The sequence below is a fragment of the Cydia strobilella genome, chromosome 2 (genome assembly GCF_947568885.1).
Source record: "Cydia strobilella chromosome 2, ilCydStro3.1, whole genome shotgun sequence".
Classification (NCBI taxonomy): Eukaryota; Metazoa; Arthropoda; class Insecta; order Lepidoptera; family Tortricidae; genus Cydia; species Cydia strobilella.
Genome location: NC_086042.1, coordinates 1,313,667 through 1,335,690, shown reverse-complemented (window position 1 = coordinate 1,335,690; position 22,024 = coordinate 1,313,667). Strand labels below are relative to the sequence as shown.

Sequence of the window (22,024 nt, the reverse complement as noted above, 5' to 3'; positions counted from 1 at the left end):
CAACAATTCTTCAAAGCACAGCCACAAGGCCCACATACATTGGTATCTTAGAATTCCTTGCTCGGTTCTTGATGGTAAACGTTAGGAATATCGTTCCTGTATGCAATTTAAATTGACTACAATGACGTAATGGTTTTATGAGATAATTTCAATGGGTCTCAGGCCACTTGACGTTTGTACTGCACTCGCTTCGGCGAAACGCAAATACATTCTGTATCACACAAAATGTTTTAAATTTAAAAAACCGGACAAGTGCAAGTCGGACTCGCCAACCGAGGGTTCCGTACTTTTTAGTATCCGTTGTTATAGCGGCAACAGAAATGCATCATCTGTGAAAATTTCAACTGTCCAGCTATCACGGTTTATGAGATACAGCCTGGTGACAGACAGGTCCGGCGGACAGAGGAGTATTACTACTTTCCCATTTTTACCCTTTGGGTACGGAACCCTAAAAAGTGATTTCACTTACACACACAAGAAGTAAGTTTTGCATTAATTTCGAAATAATTATGTGGAAAAGGTTGGAGGAGTAGGTGAGGTTAAAAATGTGTTTATCAAAACATGGAAATCCGCATTCATTTTCTTTTCTCAAAAATTAATAGTTAAATTCTCCCTGCTGTATATTTCAAATTTCTCTGGAAGGATTTACAAAATTCAACCTGTTAAAATTGCCGCATAATATAGATATAACTCCGTAATAGATGGATACAGTCTAAGGAAAAAACGTGCCTCAAAAATCAAGAAAATTTGATTCTCGTTCAGAGGGCGCTACTAGTTTTGGCCTACAGTCGTATAGATGGCGTTGACGGTTTCGTTTGTTATTTAACCATTTTAACGCATATCAGTGAAAGAACATGGGTCAAAATGATAAAAATAATTAATGCAAATAAAAAAAATCATTTATCTAATATATCATATATCATAAATCTTCATTTTTAGTTTTAAAGTGTGTCGACAGATGGCAGTGAATTTACTGGGGTTACAAAATTTACTATGACAGTACCGCTCTAGTATAAGTTACTCTATGTTTATACATACGCTAAAGTAGTTACTGAATTGATCGCTAGATGTCTCTTTTTTAAATGAAAACTAGCTAACGATGTGTTTTCTTGAAACAATGGAGTCAAACAGTTTCCAATATCAATCAGTAGCCAAAAATAAAGTGACAGCGATACGTGATACAGGGAACTCAGGAAGTGAAGTATAGGAATAGTAAAAGTAGCAGTGCTTAGTGACAGGAAAGTGAACCTTAACGTGCAGTATTTAAGTGCGGATTTACAACAGCCAGGTGCGAACACAATCCCTGTAGATTAAAAAGGGATATAATGTTCTAACGGTTTTTACCACACGAAAAGAGACGAGTAAATAAAAAAAATAAGTTATTTCTAAAATACATTTTAACATTTATTTACCATCACTACACACAGACAGATACTTGCCAAAGACAAATAGATTAAAGCTATTTATCGAATCCCCGGAACCAAGAAAACAAACAGAACAGGACAAACGTGCCTCCCCTCAGGAAAATTATCGGTTATATTCACGGAGGTTGATACTTCGTTCACTATAGAATGACCTGTGTTCTTTAGGGTTTGGAGCCAAGTAAAGAACCGGGATTTTAATTTTGAAATCCCGGGAATTCCCGGTACTTTCGGTACCGGTATTTTCCGGGAGCAAACCCTACTCAGTAGAGATGATGAGTACTACTATATGTATGCTAAAGAACATAGGTATTAGGAATTCATGTCTTAAAATTTAAAAACTAAAGCTTATTTTAACATCCAGAATAAAAAGAACAAGAACAAAGTAATCCAGAAAACCAACAAAGAGTTTTATGTACTTAGTCGGCCTATAAGTTGGTTCAAAAAGGTTTTTACTGATTAAAAAGTTATAGGTACAAACAGCAAAACTCCTAGCTGTCTATCGATGGACCTTATAACGAAAGGCATAGGGTCCACCGGTGTAAAGTTAACAGTGTGGGCGATCGATAATACATTTCCCTTATTATCCCAACCCAAAAATCAGACACACAATACTCACTCACGCGCGCGTACATACACATCATAATAGTCTCAAATGTTTACTTCTTTCTCTAATTTAAATATTGTTTAAATTATCTAAAATGTCTAACATTGTAACCATACGCTTTTAATCGGGAAGAAAGTAGAAACTGGCTCTTGAGACACAGGGAAACCTACTTTGAGAGCCAGGAACCAATGTTATGTAATAATTTAAAGTTGCAATAAAGATTTTTTATTATTATTTTATTATCCACACGGTTTGAAAGCTAATTCAATGATTAATAATAATTACTATGTAATTTACTGTCTCAGTTTTACATAATTTCATATATCTGAAAAAATTCATAAAAACACCAAAAACACGTTCAAGGTAATTTTGATTCCTATTTTTTTTTATCTTTTACATGTTTGAATCTTACTTAAAACAAAAGCTGGGTCTTTTATCTTTATTTAGCTACATAATTCATTGGTTGGAAATAATGAATACATATAGATGAGTAAAAAAAAATTACTTCGACGGTCCCCAACTTTTTTTTTTACTAAAACTTATTCAAAATCCTTTATGTTGAAATAAGTAGTAAAGGGTCATGATACAAGTTATACTGAAGTATGATTTAATGTTTTTTTTAATTACTTACCTCATCATCATTATAACACGTTTATTTTTTAATATACAAGATATATACAGTGGTACTACGTAAACGAAATTAATAACTAGCTTAAATCTAAAATAGGCCCTTGAGGCATTGTACCAAGGATGCTTGCGGCATTTCCCCGCTGTATCGCAATGCTGATACGTTGTGCGAGAAAGCCGCCAGCTCTTCGGTCACCAGTTACGTCAACCAGACGCTTCGCGATTTCTGCAAACAACTTATGCGCGCTGGGACCCCATGGACCTAGAGTTTCAACTCCAAATGGAATGAAATGATACTCTCTACCAAGGCTCTTATATTTATTACGTTTTAAAATTTCGGCGCTTTGTTGTTTAATGTTAGTTTAGGCAAAGTTACGTACTAAAGGCTAATTTAGAATACATATGTGTGCCAACCCTTTTTATCAATGAATTAACACATTGATATTTATTTAAACTTTTACGATTTCTACACATTATTAAATTGTAAAACGGAACTTAATCGCGTATTTAAAAATCCTTTCCACGGATCGCCATTTCTACTGTAGAAAAGTACGGGAAGCTATTGCAATATCGACAGTCGATAAATCGAATATCGTTAGTTGTGTGTCGACAGAGTAACATCCCTAGTGCGCAAAACGTTCAAGCTGATAAACAAGACCAAGTGCGGGTAGTTCGAAAACCGGCTAGAAGATGTTGATGTCAACTTTAGCCAGTCTTCTCCGAGACCACGGGGACAAGGCCGTCCTCGAAACGGCGGAGGTAAATCTTAAAACTTAAATACGCGATTTAGTCCCGTTTTACAATATAATAATATTTAGCAAAGTAAATAATGAATCTGCAATCATTACGTGATATTATACATTACTCACACAAGCAAAAGGGTCTTTAGCTGTTTTTTACCAATACATGCTATATCAATTAACGTCTAATAGGATTTAATTTCACACAAACCGTTCTATTCTGACAAATCCCATTCGGCCAAATTCACCTAAGTCTATTTAGCGTCGTGAGACTTAGAATTAATCTGATAAGACTTCGTTCGTAAACTGATGTCGGAATCATGTGTTAAGTTGTTGATTTGAGGCTTTATCATAATATATAGTTTGTAAGAGATCGTGCTCAAATCAATGGTTCTCATCTTATACAATTCATTGGTAGTGTTGGTTGGCTCAAATGACTCAAATCCTTTGACTTGAAGACTTAACTCAGTTTTTTATGATTCTTATATTAATGCTTTTGAAGCTCGTCCTTTTTAACTTGATAGACCCGAGACTTGTAAAAATCTGAGGCCTTTTCAGATAAAATTGATGTATAATGTGTAACTTGGATCATTTTAAATCGAGAGTGAATAGACAATGAAGAAGATTCCAGAAATACTCAACATCATTAAAAGACGAAAAACAGCCTATCTGGGTCACATATACAGAAATAAGAAATACGACTTATTACAAACAATTATCGAGGGAAAATTTGAGGGAAGAGGAGAGGTAGACCTAGATATAAATGGATAGATAACATTAAGGACTGGACACTTACAAAAGACGCAGCCACTCTCAAGAGATTAGCAAAGACCAGGAAGCTGAATGCCATGCTGACCGCCGACGCCCATTAGATGGGCATGGCACCAAAAGAAGAAGAAGAATAGACATCTTTTAGGTAAGCATGATCCATCCTAGACTGCATCGACACTTACCATCAGGTGAGATTGCGGTCAAATGCTTGCCTTTTTTTAATAAAAAAAAAACACAAATCTTACCTACTTCCTATATATAGGAAACATCCATAACTCAAGAACAAATATCCATGATTGACAAATAAACGGTTTTATTGTATTTTAAGATTTTTCAGCGTACCCTTCCTGTTTGAAAAATACTATACCAAGATTTCAATCCAGGACCTCCTGCTTTATGTATAGTTACACCGACTAGGCTATGTGGCCCTTATTTCATGCTTTAAAAGTATGGTACCATTAGGCCCTAATGGTACCATACTTTTAAAATGTGTTTGGCCTTGGAGTCGTAAAAAGTCGGGTAAAACATCAAAAAATATGTTTTCTTCAATTATTTAGGTTTTATAGTAGAAAAAGTATTATTCTAGATGACTCGTAGAAAAAGTATTGTATACAATAGTGAATATAATCAAGCTTTTCAATCTCGTACCTTCATTAGGTCACTCAGCAAGCTTCGTGGCCTAAACACGGTACTCGACTGAAAAGCTCTATTACATCACGATTGTATAAAATACTAAAATGAAACAGTCGTCAACAGTTAAAAACATTGATTAAATTCCTAATCTGAACGGGAACTATCTAAGTGGAAACTTTAATGAGAAAATTCTCATACAAGTTTCCAGAAATTGCGGAAATTTTGAGAATGTTGTGCAATTTGCACGTTGCTACCTACAAGTCACATGTATGCCAGTAGTGTATGTGCCAAGTTTCATGCTTTCTGCCTGATGGAGCCATATTTGTGTGAAAATTGTAGTTGTAGGGCTAAACTAGCCGGGTAAAACATCTAAAACCCTCCAGAAAGAAATCTGTATTTAGTATTCGTTACCGAAAGCGCGCTTGGCATACTGTAATACTAATATTACGGAATACCTTTGAACTCCGCTTTCTTTTGATCGCGTCACGCGTTCCGTTCCTATGGAACCCATTATGTATTTAGTTTACTGAAATCGCAGTTTGGGCAAAAATGCTGACGTATGTTCTCCACCTATTCTCGGGAAATATTGTAAGCAGTTTTTTTTGTCGAATCTGAGGCCCTACGGCGAAAAACGAAAATCTGCCGCTCTATCACTTAAATATGCGAGAGCGATAGAGAGTTATTTAGATTTTCGTTTCCGCAGTAAGCCCTGTGATTTTCACAAATGGCGGAGCCATACATTTCCTAACTTTTAAGCCTTTTAACTAACTTTTAAGCCTTTTAAGCTATGCAAAAACAGACTTGAAATCTAAAGCTCACAGAGCTTTTAGTATTATAGAATATCTTGGGGCGATTTTTAATTTGGGCTTACGTATTCTCGTGAATTCTGCTAAAAGACGAACGGCGAACGAAATTTGCGGTAACCAATTGAAATTCTTTGCAGAGAAACGTAACTACTCTCTCCAATACGATCTTACCCAAGTTTTTGCTTCCCGGTTCCTAGTGCGCATGACACACAACGTATCCTCTCGCTCGCTCCCACGCAATGTTTTCACCAATAAATTATTAGGTTAGATTAGGAAACTTAGCCGCACCATTTCTCTTGTCGCGTTGTTTAAATGTGAACTCTATTTTTAGTCAGTTGCGGTAACTTTTTCAACTCAGCTGTGCAAGTTAGTGTCTCTAAGTTGGTTATGTCAAGTGGAGTAACTTTTGTTTGTGTTGTTATTTGATATGATATTGTTTTGTTTGGTTGATTTATATAATTTCTTTCTTAGGTAACAGTTTGAGTTGAGTTTTGTTCGTATTTTATTTGGTTTGGTTTGCAAATCCACTGTTTATGTGCGAAGTTTGTGTAGGGGCAAATAAAAGCGTTTTTTCATTTTATTTTCTGTCAATTATGACCGTTTCTTTACACGTTGCGATACAGTCACGATTCAGTCACGATGCAGGAGCGATGCAGTAATATTTGAATACTATCTGCACCAGTGCCATTCTCAATCAAAAGGGTACTTATTGTCGGTTGTCAATAAGGCGCTATTTCCATATAGCTTCAATTTGAAATCAACCTTATTGACAAGCGACAATGTGGTACCTTTTGGTTGAAAATGTCACCCAATTTATTATAAGTTATAACTCAAGATATAGATTGGGCTTACCGTGGGACTTAGTCAATCTGTGTAAGAATGTCCTATAATATTTATTTATTTATTTAAAATATGTTATGGGCGTTTGAAAATTGAAGCGCTTACCTTGTGACAAATTGTACAAGTTGCCTGTAGTCGCACCTGGGCAAGCGAGAAATGGCCGCTAACGATCTCCCGCTCACCGAAAGTATGACAAAGATGAATAGAATGCGAAAATTAATTAAAAATAACAGATTTCTTTGTAGGTATAGAAACAAATATGGAAGTATTTTTTTTGCTCCTTATTTTCAGATCTTTCACAGTGGCCCCTATTATTGACAGAGTAAAGGAAAGCAGACTTAAATGGTACGGCCACATAATGAGACGAGATGATCGTTTCCCAGTTAAATCCGTCCTAAATATCCCCACTAAACCCCTGGGAAGAGGAAGACCTCTCGACACATGGTGACAATATCAAGCGGGAGATGATAGCCTAGGGCTATAACCGCGAAAATCGAAGTTCGCAAATTGCGGGCATTTTTCTCTGACACTCTTATTACGCCTTCATTGGAGTAAAAGAGAAAGATCCCCGCAATTTGCGAAATTCGGTTTTCGCGGTAGCCCCACAGAACCTTACCCCTATGACAACCCAGGATAGTGCGTCCTGGCGCCGCCGTACTGGCTTGGCCAAACACAAGGCGCGACGCAGCGCCGCGGTTACGCGGCGAGACCGCCGCCCATGCTAACAGGTTAGCGACGTCAAACAGACTGCGTCCCGCCGGCCCGGCCGGCCCCTTGCGTCCACGCGGCGCGGACGCGTACGCGGACGCGGACGCGCGCCGTGTGTTTGGAGGAGGCCCGACCAAAGATAGAACTGGGACTAAGGGAAGGAGGAAGATTTTTTGTGCTCCTTATGTATGAGTATAACTAATGAGATTGTGGAGATTTCTACGTAGAAAATGAACTGCGAGGCAATCAATTTTCCCTGTGAAGAATCAACAATCTTATTAGCTGTTTGTAAAGGCCGTAGAATAATAAAGGCTAGGTTGACACGGCGCTAAATTTTCCCGGTTACCGTATACGGGATTTTGTCGAATATCGTTACGTAATGACAGGCAAAATTTGTATGGCAACTCTCAAAATCGTTCACGGCGGGTAAGCCGTGTGAACGATTTTGAGTTACATATATAAATAAGCTTGAAGCTTGACTTTTATATAAACATTTCAATAGTTTATACTACCTACATACATATATATATTCGTTTTTGTTTTTCAAACAATTCAAATTATAGTCTCTTGCACTTTTATCACAAAACATTAAAAACCGGCCAAGTACGAGTCGGACTCGCACACCGAGGGTTCCGTACTTTTTAGTATTTGTTGTTATAGCGGCAACAGAAATACATCATCTGAAAATTTCAACTGTAGTGACAGACGGACAGACGGACAGCGGAGTCTTAGTAATAGGGTCCCGTTTTTACCCTTTGGGTACGGAACCCTAAAAACCAGCTCGAATATATATTAAAAAAAAACGAAAACACTAATTAAATTCATATAAAAATCATCCGGGACATCAGAATAAAACTAATTAATTTCCGAGTCGTCGTCAACATACCGGTAGTAACTTTTAATTAGGCTTTTAGATAATTCTGTAAATAAGGCGGTTCATTTATTTCCACCTGCCTATACTGCGGAGTCCGGACCTCCCACGGGGGCGCGGTGATGATAATACCAGTACTTTGACTTTCATACTTAGTTTTTAGTCGTTGTTGTAGCGCATGAAATACGATGAAATTTCCATTGTCTGGATTGCTCCTTAAGAGCGCTATTACGTTTCGGCGTTGAGCGAGTTTAGGTATTTTACGCGCTGCGGCGGGCTGACAACACTAAACTATGTCACTTAGTACCAAACTTTAACAAAACATGTTAATTTTCACTAAAAATTACAAAAACTGTCAAACTGTCAATTTTGACAGATGTGTCAAACTAACCAATTGCATTACGCACCAATTGCATTAAAGTTAATTCGAATAAAATTTTTGAGACGTTAATGGCCATTGAAGTTAATGTTTTGTTTAGTGTTGTTTGACATATCAGTAAAATTTGACAGATTGACAGTTTTTCAAACGAAAACAAACGAAATCATACGAAGAAACGGAAAAACTACTAATATCAGAATACTTAAAAATAGGCAAACGGACAGAACAGTATCACACACACACACACACACACACACACACACACACACACACACACACACACACACACACACACACACACACACACACACACACACACACACACACACACACACACACACACACACACACACACACACACACACACACACACACACACACACACACACACACACACACACACACACACACACACACACACACACACACACACACACACACACACACACACACACACACACACACACACACACACACACACACACACACACACACACACACACACACACACACACACACACACACACACACACACACACACACACACACACACACACACACACACACACACACACACACACACACACACACACACACACACACACACACACACACACACATTCACACACATGCATTTATAGTTATTATTATAAATTATTTAAGTTACAATATCATAAGTTTGTTAAAATTTAGTGTAAGTTTAATGGTCATTTTTGTTGTTTTAGTTTTAGAAATTAATCTTTAGATTTTAAATTTTTATTTGTACAAATAGTTTGCTTTAACCTAGGGAAGAGCGGTGCCTCCCGACACATGTTAATTTTTACTAAAAATGACAAAAACTGTCAAACTGTCAATTGTGACAGTTTTGACAGATGTGTCAAACTACATTTTCCATCCCATGACTAATGTTGAAGGTCCTATCAAAATTGGACAAACCGTTTCGATTTGGGATCCAAAAATGTCAAAATGTCACAAAATATCAATTTTGACAGATTGTATAAATTTACACTTAACAATGTCACTTGGTGCTAAATTATATCCCAAAAAGATGAAAATGATAAAAACTGTCAATCTGTCAAATTTTCTATCGCGTGTATAACGGGGAGTGCTCCGAGGAATTGTTCGGATTAATCCCTGCAGCTTCTTTTCGCCATCGCCCTACGCGAAAACATTACCATCCTCACCACTTAGATGGTTGGCAGTCCTCAACTGTACGTTTCTCTAGAAACTTCCTGCCTCGCACAGCTAAACTGTGGAATGAACTGTCGCCTGCGGTATTTCCGGACCGATATGACCTTCAAACCTTCAAGAAAAGAGCGTATTCCCATCTTAAAGGCCGGCAACGCACTTACAACCCCTCTGGTGTTGCGGGTGTCCATGGGCGGCGGTAATCGCTTTCCATCAGGTGATCCGTCTGCTCGTTTGCCTCCTATTTCATAAAAAAAAAAAAAAAAAAAATGACTGATATGTCAAACAACACTAAACTATGTCACTTAGTACCAAACTTTAACAAAACATTTTAATTTTCACTAAAAATAACAAAAACTGTCAAACTGTCAATTTTGACAGTTTTGACAGATGTGTCAAACTACATTTTCCATCCCATGACTAATGTTGAAGGTCCTATCAAAATTGGACAAGCCGTTTCGACCTGGGATCCAAAACTGTCAAAAATGACAACTTTGACAGATAGTATAAATCTACACTTAACAATGTTACTTGGTGCTAAATTCTATCCCAAAAAGATAATTATTACTGAAAATGACAAAAACTGTCAATCTGTCAAATTTGACTGATATGTCAACCAAACCTTAGTTCCACTAGGTACTGCCAGGGTTCAGCATCAGCTCTATCATGGGTACTGCTCTCCTAAGTGCTCATCAAGACGAGACGGATGACTAAAACAGCGTGTGCCTATGTTGCACCAAACCTTAGATCCACTAGGTACTGCCAGGGTTCAGCATCAGCTCTATCATGGGTACTGCTCTCCTAAGTGCTCATCAAGACGAGTCGGATGACTAAAACAGCGTGTGCCTATGTTGCACCAAACCTAAGATCCACTAGGTACTGCCAGGGTTCAGCATCAGCTCTATCATGGGTACTGCTCTCCTAAGTGCTCATCAAGACGAGTCGAATGACCAAAACAGTGTGCGCCTATGTTGCACCAAACCTTAGATCCACTAGGTACTGCCAGGGTTCAGCATCAGCTCTATCATGGGTACTGCTCTCCTAAGTGCTCATCAAGACGAGCCGAATGACCAAAACAGTGTGCGCCTATGTTGCACCAAACCTAAGTTCCACTAGGTACTGCCAGGGTTCATAAGGAGGATGAGTAATACATAATTAAACACTTATACAAGTTCAGTCTTAGTTATATCGGAGCATCGTTTATAATGGCGTAAGCGCCATCGACAATAAGGTCCCTTTTTATAGGAAATACCACATTTTATTCTGTTTTTAGTATTTGTTGTTATAGCGGCAACAGGAATACATCATCTGTGAAAATTTCAACTAGCTATCACGGTTCATGAGATACAGCCTGGTCACAGACGGACAGACAGACAGACAGACAGCGGAGTCCTAGTAATAGGGTCCCGTTTTTACTCTTTGGGTACGGAACCCTAAAAACAGAATAAAATAGATATTTAAGTGGGGCTCCCATACAACAAACGTGATTTATTTACCGTTTTGTGCGTATAGTACGGAACCCTTTGTGCGCGAGTCCATCTCGCACTTGGCTGGTTTTTTTTTAAATTTACTACCTATAAAATGTCAGGTCATTTCAAATATTTTTAATGTTGTTCGGAAGTTTGTTATGTTACTATACTATATTATAATACTATAAAAACAAATACAGTACTCGGATCAAAGTTTCTCAGTCGCAATTTACACGCACACAGTATAGCGTTTTACACGGCGCCTGCCGCACACAACGATAAAAAACCTCGTTGTCGCCGTCGAAAACGTACGGAGCCGACCGACACAGGTCCGACCTCTTCAAGCTCTGCCGCGGTACTGAGATCGCTAGCGCGCGTCATCGGCAATATAGAGTAGTTTTCAAAAAATTGCCAAAAAATTAAAGTAGAATTTGATAAACACAAATGTATACCAACAGTATAAGCAAACGTTGTAGATTACTCGTGTATAAAAATGACTTCGATACTAAGTAGATTTTCGTAGGAATTTACACTTGTTTCGAAGAGAAAATTCAATTCGTTTAACATTGATTTTCTCTTTCTTAAAAGCATGTAGGAAGAATATCATTCGATATTCCTAAAGTACAGGATATTAGTAATACAAAATATCCAACTTTAGCAGAGTAAACTTCTCAAAATTTACAAATAAGAGCTCACAATTCAGTGCTTCACGCGGTTTTTCGTAAACGACCATCAGAAAAACAATCATTACTAATTTAATTAGTCCTTTTTCTAAAATGTACAACGATATTCCTAAGGATAAGAAGACGCTCTTACTGGAACAAGTACTCTTTATTTCTAATAATGAGCGTAAAATCTTAAATGTTGTCGGGAATATCATCAATTTTACATTATTTCGACTTTTCTTGTAAGAACGCTCTTAAGAGCGTTGTCACATTGTCCGATCCGATGTCGGATGTAGGATCCTACATTCGTGTAGTCAGGCCGCGGGGGTGCGCCCGCGCGCCGTCTTTAGCGGTCACGTACACTACAACAAGCATTATGCCTACACATACGCACACAAACAAATATTATCGGTCCGACAGCTGACAGGGGGCTCCGACATGGCTGTATTTATCGGAAGCGCCTTTCCGATATCGGTCGGAAGGCGATTATGACAAAAACAGCTGCAGGAGAGTGCCATTGGCACTAATTCCGCCTTTTGGCGTTATTTATCATTTTTTAGTAATAATGATTTATTATATGCATAAATATATACAGAGAAACACATTTCTTACATTCTACTTCCTTCCTACATCCGATATCAAATAGAACAATGTGAAAACGCTCTTAGGAAGGGTAGATTTAAGAAGTGGAGCCATCGAGATTTTGATGTAACATTTTAGAGGCACAATATTTTTTCTATTCCTCTTCACGCTTAAACCGCTGCACCAATTTAGTTAAAATTTAGAATAGAGAATAGTTGAGTTCCGGAGAAGAAGAGAGATACCCTCCTCCAATTGAGGGGGGATTTAAATCTTCTCAGGCCAGAGGTGTAGGGTTAGAGCCAGGGTAGCTTTATTTGACGTTCATAAGCGCATTGTTATATGCCTACATTGCCTACTTGAATAATAAACTATCTTTATGTAAACAGTTAAAACCGAACCAAACGAATAGACTTACGTCTCATGTAAATGTTTTTTTTTTTAGTTATTTTATTTTTATTTTTATTCGCGAGCTTTTGGCAGTAAATGCAGTTGTAATTGCGTAATAAACAAGACCAAGTGCGGGTAGTTCGAAAAACTTGCGCGCCTAGATGTTGATGTCAACTTTAGCCAGTCTTCTCCGAGACCACGGGGACAACGCCGTCCTCGAAACGTCGGAGGTAAATTTAAAACTTATTTTACGCGATTAAGTCCCGTCGTTGTGAAAAATAATGAGTTGTAATAGTGGTTGTTAAGTATTTATGTCGTTACCTGACATACTGCTTGCTTATACTGTGTCTCGTAAACGAGTAGGTATTTCAAACGTTTTCGCGGAAGCCTCCCCGTGGGATCATTTTTCACCACCCCGCATCTTGTTTGATATTTGACGGGCATCTATTCCGCACGCACAAAGTCCAATAGGCGGATAAAACTGCGACGTGAGCTAAACCGGTTAGAGCTTTTTCAAATTCAAATTCAAATTCAAAAAATTCAATTTTTTTTATTGTAGGTACACAAAAATATTTTCAGTGTTGTTAAGATTAACTTAAATTAAACACAGTTGACAAAATGTACCTGGCATAGAAAAATGCAGTCAGGTTACTCTGGTTCCTACACTAGGCTTAGCCTGTCTCGTAGGTAACCCAGTCCGTAAATTGTCCGATCGGATATAGGATCCTGCATCCGGATAGTCGGGCCGTGGGGACAATATTAAATGAAACAGTCGTCAACAGTTAGGAACATTGAGATTAATTCCTAATCTGTACTTAATCAGAACTGTAATAATCGGAACTTTCTAAGTGTAAACTTGGATGAGAATTTTCTCATGAAAGTTTCCAGAAATTTTCGATGTTTTGAAAATGTTCTGCAACATTGCCATATTTCTTTTTTTAGCATTAGAAAGAGGGTAAACAATCTCGTCGTGATTTTTATTGAAAAACACTTGAAAAATAGGTAGATATAACAATTGAGTACCATATGTGACCGTTTACATTCTTTTTTTTTTATTACTAAAAGGTAAGCATTTGACCGCAATCTCACCTCATCTCTCCTTTGGTTTCATATCAAAAGCACAGTCAAAAGTAATTGTTAGTGTTTTCTTAAAGCGTTTTTGAGTAAAAAGACACTTCAAGATTGATTTCCTACCCTTTTTATAATGCTAAAAAAAACGAATTTTAATAATGGCGGTTTCATTTAACTCGCGGTCTAATTACGGGCTATCCTTTAATCTCGGTGATTGTCATAATTACGCTAGTGTTGGGACGTGCGAAAAAAATGGGCCATCGACAATCGCAATTGGGCCATTTTATTAAAATCTGTACACTTAATATTGTCTTCGGTTACCGCTATAGTTACTCATGAAATAAAACTATGAAAACGGATTATATCGCGTATATTGAATTTATAATACATCCCGACGTTTCGAACGATTTACAGCGTTCGTGGTCAACGGGTGGCTTGTACACTTTTTTATTTCAAAAGTAATAAGTAAGTATTTTATTTGTATACGGCATTACATTATATTTGTATATTCACTATATTTTGTCGATCGGCGTACATAAAACATTGAATTTAATACTAAAAACTTAAATCATGCTTACCGAGTACGACTAACAAATTATTTTTTAAATCTATAAATTGTATATACAGATGTCAATCACAATGAAAAATTCAACGATGATCAACTCTGGTCAACGTATACTGGTCTGGTCTGGTGGACTGGTTTATGGTCGTGTACTGGTATTTTTAAAATTGTAATTCTACGGCTATGGCAAATCAGTAATGGATATCAGGTAGGTACTTACGTAGCTTACAATACCCATTACATACAGTTCATAGTTCAGGTACATCTCACTTTTACTCAGAATCACAAGCTCTTTCAATCCTAATAGGAGAAAAAAAAGTGTCACAATACTTTTAGGATCGCAAGAGCCCGTGATCCTGAGTTGAAATGACAAAATTCACGAATTGAAAAAAGTTAGTGTACAAATTTCAATAAAGTGGGTCAAATAATATTGTACCTACACAATTAACTCAAGTTCGAATAAGAATTCCATCCACCGTTTACTATTAGGACTGTAAGTTTGTTTGTCACCGACTTATAAAAGCATACATTATTTTCTGGTGCAATCTGTTTTTTTTTTTATAACTGGGCCTTAAAAATTTTACAATGCAATGATTTATTTGTTACATTAAACATTGTGTCCGACGTCCGGCCCATATTCCGTAATCCGTACTAAATACAAAACGAAATTCTAAAGGAAAATAAACAAGGGTAACAGCAGGCGGTCTTATCGCTAAAAAGGTATTATGTATCATACAAGTGTTTATCGTAATCAAGTTTAACTTTTTATACTTATTAGTTGTTTAGATAGGTATTTTATCTGTACTTTTTTTTGTTTTTTGTTTGAATTGTATTTTTGGAATTTTATTTCTTGACATGTCGCTATTATTTATGTGCTAATACATAGTTTGTAAGATTTTTCTAACACAATATCATATTGTTATAGAAATAAATAAATGAAATGAAATGAATGAAATGGTATTGTATTGTATTCATTTAATTCAAGCAGCAGCATGGCTCATAAAAGCTTTGTAACATAAAAAAAATACAAACTTAAAAATTTAAATATGTACTTTTTACTTTATAGTAGTTATATTATTATAACTAACTTACAGGAAACATGACAAAAATAAAAGAATAAAAAAAAGCAATAAATAAAATATGATAAATATAGGTATAAAATTTAAAATAAACCAAATTATGAAATAAAACTATGAAAACGGATTATATCGCGTATATTGAATTTATAATACATCCCGACGTTTATTGGGATACCCTCCTACAATTTAGGAGGGAATTACATCTTCTCGGGTCCGAGGTGTAGGGTTGGAGCCGGCGTAGTTTTTATCGCGTATATATATATATATATATATATATATCTTTACTTGAAAATAATTGTAGTGTATAACTATGAACCTTATGAACCGATTTTAAAGTTTATAGTCTATGATGGTTCATTATTTTTAGTATGTGGGTATTTTTGCACTTTGTAGTTTCTCCTCAGTCACCCGTTGACCACGAACGCTGTAAAGGGTTCGAAACGTCGGGATGTATTATAAATTCAATATACGCGATATAATCCGTTTTCATAGTTTTATTTCATGAGTAACTGTCGCGGTAACCGAAGACAATATTATAAACTAAATAAGGCAATGGTATAATTTAAGCAAAGGCACATCACTAATTTCGCCCGAAGCAGTACTTCAATGAAACAAGCGAGCGGTCTTTCATGTGATTCGCTTACATAAATCTGATCTTTTGTACTAATTTTATTGTTTTAATCCTTTATTTAAGTATGTTTATTTTTATGTCTGAACTTGCTTAACCTCGTGCCTACATTTGTCCTAGCTATAGGGCTTAAAGAACCCTTAGGGCGTTCGATAGCACGCGGGTGCCATCGTAGGTAAAATCTGTCGCACGCGTCCGGCTTATACAATTTTTTGTTAACCCGCTCACCCGCTCCGTGCAGCCGCGCCAGCTAGCGGTCGCCCCTATGTTGTAGTAGGCCAGGAAATTAATGCCCAAAAAAAGTTATAGAGGGAAATGTTTGGAACACAATTTTTGACTTCGTAGCTTTGTTTGGACTAGTTAGGAGGTGAACATATCAAAAGTCCCCGGTCGTAACCCTGGTGCTGGGGGGGAGAGTGGGGTTTGAAGGTTCCATTTTTCGGTTTTTCGATTATATCTCGGAAACTATGAGTCTGAGCGACATGGCCACTTATACAAAATGAAAAGTGATTTAATTTGTTACAAATTTTATTAAGACAAGTTTTTCGATATCTTGTCTAGTTTTTGAAATATCCGCTCTTGAAGGTTTATTTAGGGCTCTCATTTGGCCGGGTTTGGTATCGTTTTCGTATACTTACTATAAAAATTACTAATATTCCTTTTGTCAAAAATATTATAATAAAATATTAAAACTACTTAATTCGATTTGCCGATTTCATTGAAAAATGTGACGTCACACCAGGGGGAGGGGTTTGCCAAATGTGACCAAGCGTGACAAGGAGGGGGGAGGGGTCTAAAAACCTCGAAATTCGTGTGACGTTATTAATGGTTGAACCCTAATGGTTGAACTTTGTATAGGTGTAAAGGTGTAATGTTGCTCCTTAAAAATGTATGTAAATATAACCCCATTTTCTCCACCTTTTAAATTTCAAAAAATATATTATATGTGGAGCTTGGAGCTTTACAAAACTTAAAGAATATTTCGTTAAAATTTCAAAATATCTAGTAGACTAGTATATAATAGATGTGACGGGTTTAAATATATGTTTTATATTTAAATAACAAAGTAAAATAAACCCTGATCAGACCATTTTCCTTCTTTTCAAGCGTTTCTTCTCCTGATACGAATAAATCTTGAACCCCGAACATCGTATGACTTGCACAAACTTCCTACGTTCTCTCCATCTATCAGAGGTTACGTTACACTCCATAATTCACTCTTGACGGACGTGGCCGAAATTAAACCGGCATGAATGATATTTGTTCTGTTTTTATCTGGCACGGAATATATAAATATAAACGTAGCTCTTAAACAGTACTTTATTTTTATTTTTTATACCATGCGGTGGCAATCAAGCATACGGCCCGCCTGATGGTAAGCAGTTACCGTAGCTTATGGACGCCTGCAACACCGGAGATATTACACGCGCGTTGCCGACCCTTTAAAAACCTGTACACTCCTTTTTTTGAAGAACCCCATACTGTAGACCCTCGGGAAAACCTCGGCAGGGAGCTCATTCCACAGCCGAAGCGTACGCGGGAGGAAATTCCTCTTAAACCGCACAGTACGCGACCATTTGTGTGGGTGTGAGGATGAACACCCTGCCGATGGCGAGCGGTGCGGTGATAGAAAGCGGCCGTTGGCATCATGTCAAACAGTTCTTCAGAGCACAGCCCATTGTTCAAGCGGTAGAACACGCATAAGGAGGCGAAGTCTCTCCTTAGACTTAAAGGTTCAATACCGCTTGTGAGTTTGGGATCGTCGACGATTCGTACAGCGCGCCTTTGGACTGAGTCGAAGGGTCCAAGCTGGCATCCAGGTGCTCCTGCCCAAAGGTGACAGCAGTACTCCATATGGGGTCTGACTTTTTTTCCTTTAAACATGGTCCACATGACTGATTATATAACACATATCACTAACATTTTATCCGTCCTTCATAAATATACCCCGCGCTCATGCAGCTTTATTGTTATTTATTTAAACTTTATTGCACAATAAAAATAAGTACAAATGTCGGACTTTATGCCTTAAAGCATTCTCTACCTCAACCATGGGGCAAAACAGAAATTCTCGAATGCGGGAAAGTGAGAAAAATAATAGCTGGTTAGCTTTGAATATTACCAATACACAATTTCCCGCTATTGACAAATAATTGTGATTGGTCACAAAAAGTTTTGATTGATTAAGATAAAATGATGTATGCCAAACATCATCTTATTGTGGTGTTAGGTCTCACAAAAATAATGTTAACCTCATGTTAACCTAATTTGTACATACAATTACTATTAGATATGTGTCGTTTTCAAGCAAAAGGTACCACATTGTCGCTTGCCATAAGGACGCTTTGACAGGTTTTTCGTGTAAAGATACATGCAATTTTCGTCCTTATGTTAAGCGACAATGTGGTACCTTTTGATTAAAAACGTCACATATGTGGGTGGGTGGCGAGAACACCGAAGTGCGACTGTGGAGCACCTGTACAGTCCATTTCCCACATTGTCCACCAGTACCCAAGAAGGAATCCAATTGAGGGGGGATTTAAATCTTCTCCGGGCAGAGGTGTAAGCTTAGAGCCGGCGTAGCTTTATTTGACGTTCATAAGCGCATTGTAATACGCCTACTTCAATAATAAACTGTCTTTCTTTGAAGTACACAGGACAGGAGATCCTCTGGACTTACTTTAGCTATCGAAAAGCAGCCAATTGGGTGATGAATCTAAATATTAATTTGTAGATTTGTAAAGCGTTCTAGAATTGTATTAATGCCATACGACTAAATTAATAGAAACATGTACGTTAAATTAAACATACGTAACCAAATCGAAATAATTCTCCATCCTTTTGTTAAGTACTCGTATCTAGTTTCCCTGACATTAATATATCTCCATGCTTAAACATCTTCATATTCATACCATGACTTGTACATCACAATATTCGGTCTATCCATCACATGTTATGTGAGACGCCATATTTCATCGGTGACGGACGGAGCCGAAATGAATTCGAGCTTGCGCGCTCTGGTTGGGTTGCTAAAATAATATGGAAGCCTTTATAATCTTATATAGTAGTTTCAATTAGTTGTATAAGATACTTATTTGTCAATTTAAAGGGTTAACAAAATTTCCGTGAGACACAGTCATATTAAACATATTAATAACGGGTCACTCACGTATTTTAAGTCGAAAAATTTCGACATGTTTCACTCCGTACCGAGGAGCGTCATCAGGAGCTTGCGTTGAGCGTTTTTCGACTTAAAATACGTGAGTGACCCGTTATTAATATGTTTAATTTAAAGGGTTGTTGTTGTTTATCTAACGTGATCGAATTTAAACTATAGTGAGACATATATTAACTTAACTAACTTAGCGGTTTCACTCACGTATTTTTAGTCACTTGCGAGACATGTTTCGGAGAGCCTAGTTCTCCGTTTTCAAGGGGTGGGCGTCACGTACTGCGGCGCGTCGCGTGTCTAACGTAAATTTAAATTCTCCTAGTTTTTCCTATTTCCCTCTTTATTTCTTCCACATTTACTTAATTCGCAGTGCCAAAAAGGTCAAGGCCACTGGCCTTGCTTCATCATCAGGTAAGTGATTCTCTCTCTGACTTCGGCAGGATTCTGGTGACTTCGAAATGAGGTTTGTAATAAACATTAGTCTAGTAAGTATATAAATAGTTCTATTATCAAAGAGTCCAAGGGAAAAACGTTGACAGTCAAGTTTTTTTACATTATAGTGCCAGTGCCATAGTTGTCCTGTCCGCGCGCGAATTCCGTGCATGGCTAAGGTAATGTTAGGAATGTTGGGCGTCATGACAGAGTGGTGTCATTTTGTACGTACGGGCGCGGCGCACTCCCTCCCACTTCCTCGACCTCCGAATGCACTCACTGAATGTACAGGTAGTGCATAATTGTTTTCCATCGTATTTTCCGGGAAACGTTCGTATTAGTCATGCTACTTCACTCAATGTCAGTACTTTTTGTACCGAGACTGACTGAAATAGCACACGTTCGTAAGTTTCCGTGAAAATACGATGGAAAATAAATATGCACTACATCTGTAGAGAGAAACCGTTTTTAAATCGCGTCCCTTTATTATTAAAGTAATATTATAGACGCACTCACACAGATACGACATGAGTTGGTATATTTCTTACTGTATTATGAATAAATGAATAATTTATTTGCATAAAAAAGGGTATAAATGTTACGTAATATTGTTTTCAATACTTAATTTACCATAATACATGGCCTACTGCGTGTGCGTATGAGCACTTTGAGGAACGGAAAAACAACACGGCTTTTCCTTGGGCTCTTCGCTTATTAAGCTTACAGTGCTTGCCGTGTACTATAAAAAAAATAACGATCCCTTTTGTCTTCCAGATATCCCGCTAACATGGTACTGGTCGTCACGCACGCTCGTGCCGTGCACGCTTTCCTTGGGCTCTTCGCTTATTAAGCTTACAGTGCTTGCCGTGTACTATAAAAAAAATAACGATCCCTTTTGTCTTCCAGATATCCCGCTAACATGGTACTGGTCGTCACGCACGCTCGTGCCGTGCACGCTGCCGGCGCCGGCGCCGCAGCTGCGCAAGCCGCCCCCCCTGCGCGGGGAGGACCCCCCTACCCCCTACTTCTGGCGGCGTGATGGGGTAAACGACACTCACAAGTAAGACACATTCATAAAACAATCACAGCTCGCTTCTTCCTAGTGAAATGGAACTCAACTTACATGTTACAAACGCGTGCTGCCTAGACCCGCGCCGCAGCGCAAGCCCTCCCCCTGCGCAGGGATGACGCACCACCCCCTACTCCTGACGGCTCGCAAGTAAGACATTTCCTTCTACACAAGTAAGCACGTAACAGAAGCGACAACACCACGGAGATGCAGGAACGGCTACTGCTGGACGACAACAGCGCCGACATCGCGCACAGCATCTGTGAGGCAGAAGCGGTTAGGTGGGAATCACAGGCGGTATAATCGCGCCGACGGCGAGATGCAAGCGCGGTGACACTCAGATATAAGCACGGATACTGCGAGTTGTCTACACATCGCTTAGACACAGAATAAGTAATAGGCTTAGCTATGGCCAAGACGAGGCCGATAAGTGCGTGTTCAGTATGGGGTTTCCTACAAAGAATACTACAAAGAATAAGGCATATGATAGGGTCTCTCACAATATTTTACTAAAGAAAATGGAGGAAATAGGCATACGAGGTAACGCTTACGGCCGGCTAAAAGTAAGAAAGAAAATTGTTTTTCATTTTCATTTCAATTCATTTATGTCTCTATGTCTCCTTTTCCTTATGTAATGTTGTGTCGTTAAATAAATAAAGATAAAGATAAAAGACACAATAAACTGCTGTATCCCTCAGGGTAGCGCGTGGTTGGATGTTTACTTTTTATTATTCACATTAATAATCTGCCAAAATCGACAAACATTTTCAATATATTGTATACTGACGATGTGTCCTTCCTTTTTGATTGCCAACATTTAAGCGACGCAAATAAAATTATAGAATCGTATCACAAAGCGGGGTAGAGGAAAACCCAGACGCAGCTTTTTAGATCAAGTGAAAGAAAAAGTAGGGATCGCGTCGTATCAAAAAGTCAAAGAGCTGGCGCAGGATAGGGAAAGCTGGAAGATACTCCCCCGACAAGAGAATAACTCTTTAAGTTAATGATGATGATCACAACACGACTTCATGTCTCTTAAATTATAATTTGGAAATTAATAACCTTAAAACCGTAAATAGGATTACTTTTACTTATAACTCTGTTCTCGTGTAAGTGACTTGTATGTCTTTTAAACCTAAATAGGTCTAAATATCTTAGGTTTTAGGTTAGGTCTAAATATCTTTAAACCTAACCTAAAACAAAATTTATACAATTTCATCCATACCAAAAGGAACCCCTAGACCTGTCTACAGTAATTAACACTTTAAATATAGAGGAAGGAACATTTCAACCTTCTAGGTATCACTATCGATACTT

At 37.8% G+C, this 22,024-nt stretch overlaps 1 protein-coding gene across 1 annotated transcript in view; it reads left to right on the top strand.

The window, feature by feature from the left end:
• LOC134749139 (uncharacterized) overlaps positions 1-22,024 on the top strand; it is a 175,803-nt gene that overhangs the window by 94,738 nt on the left and 59,041 nt on the right. Inside the window, exon 2 of the mRNA XM_063684047.1 lies at positions 20,545-20,698. Coding sequence (XP_063540117.1) covers positions 20,545-20,698 — 154 coding nt within the window. The remainder of the gene's footprint in view (positions 1-20,544; positions 20,699-22,024) is intronic.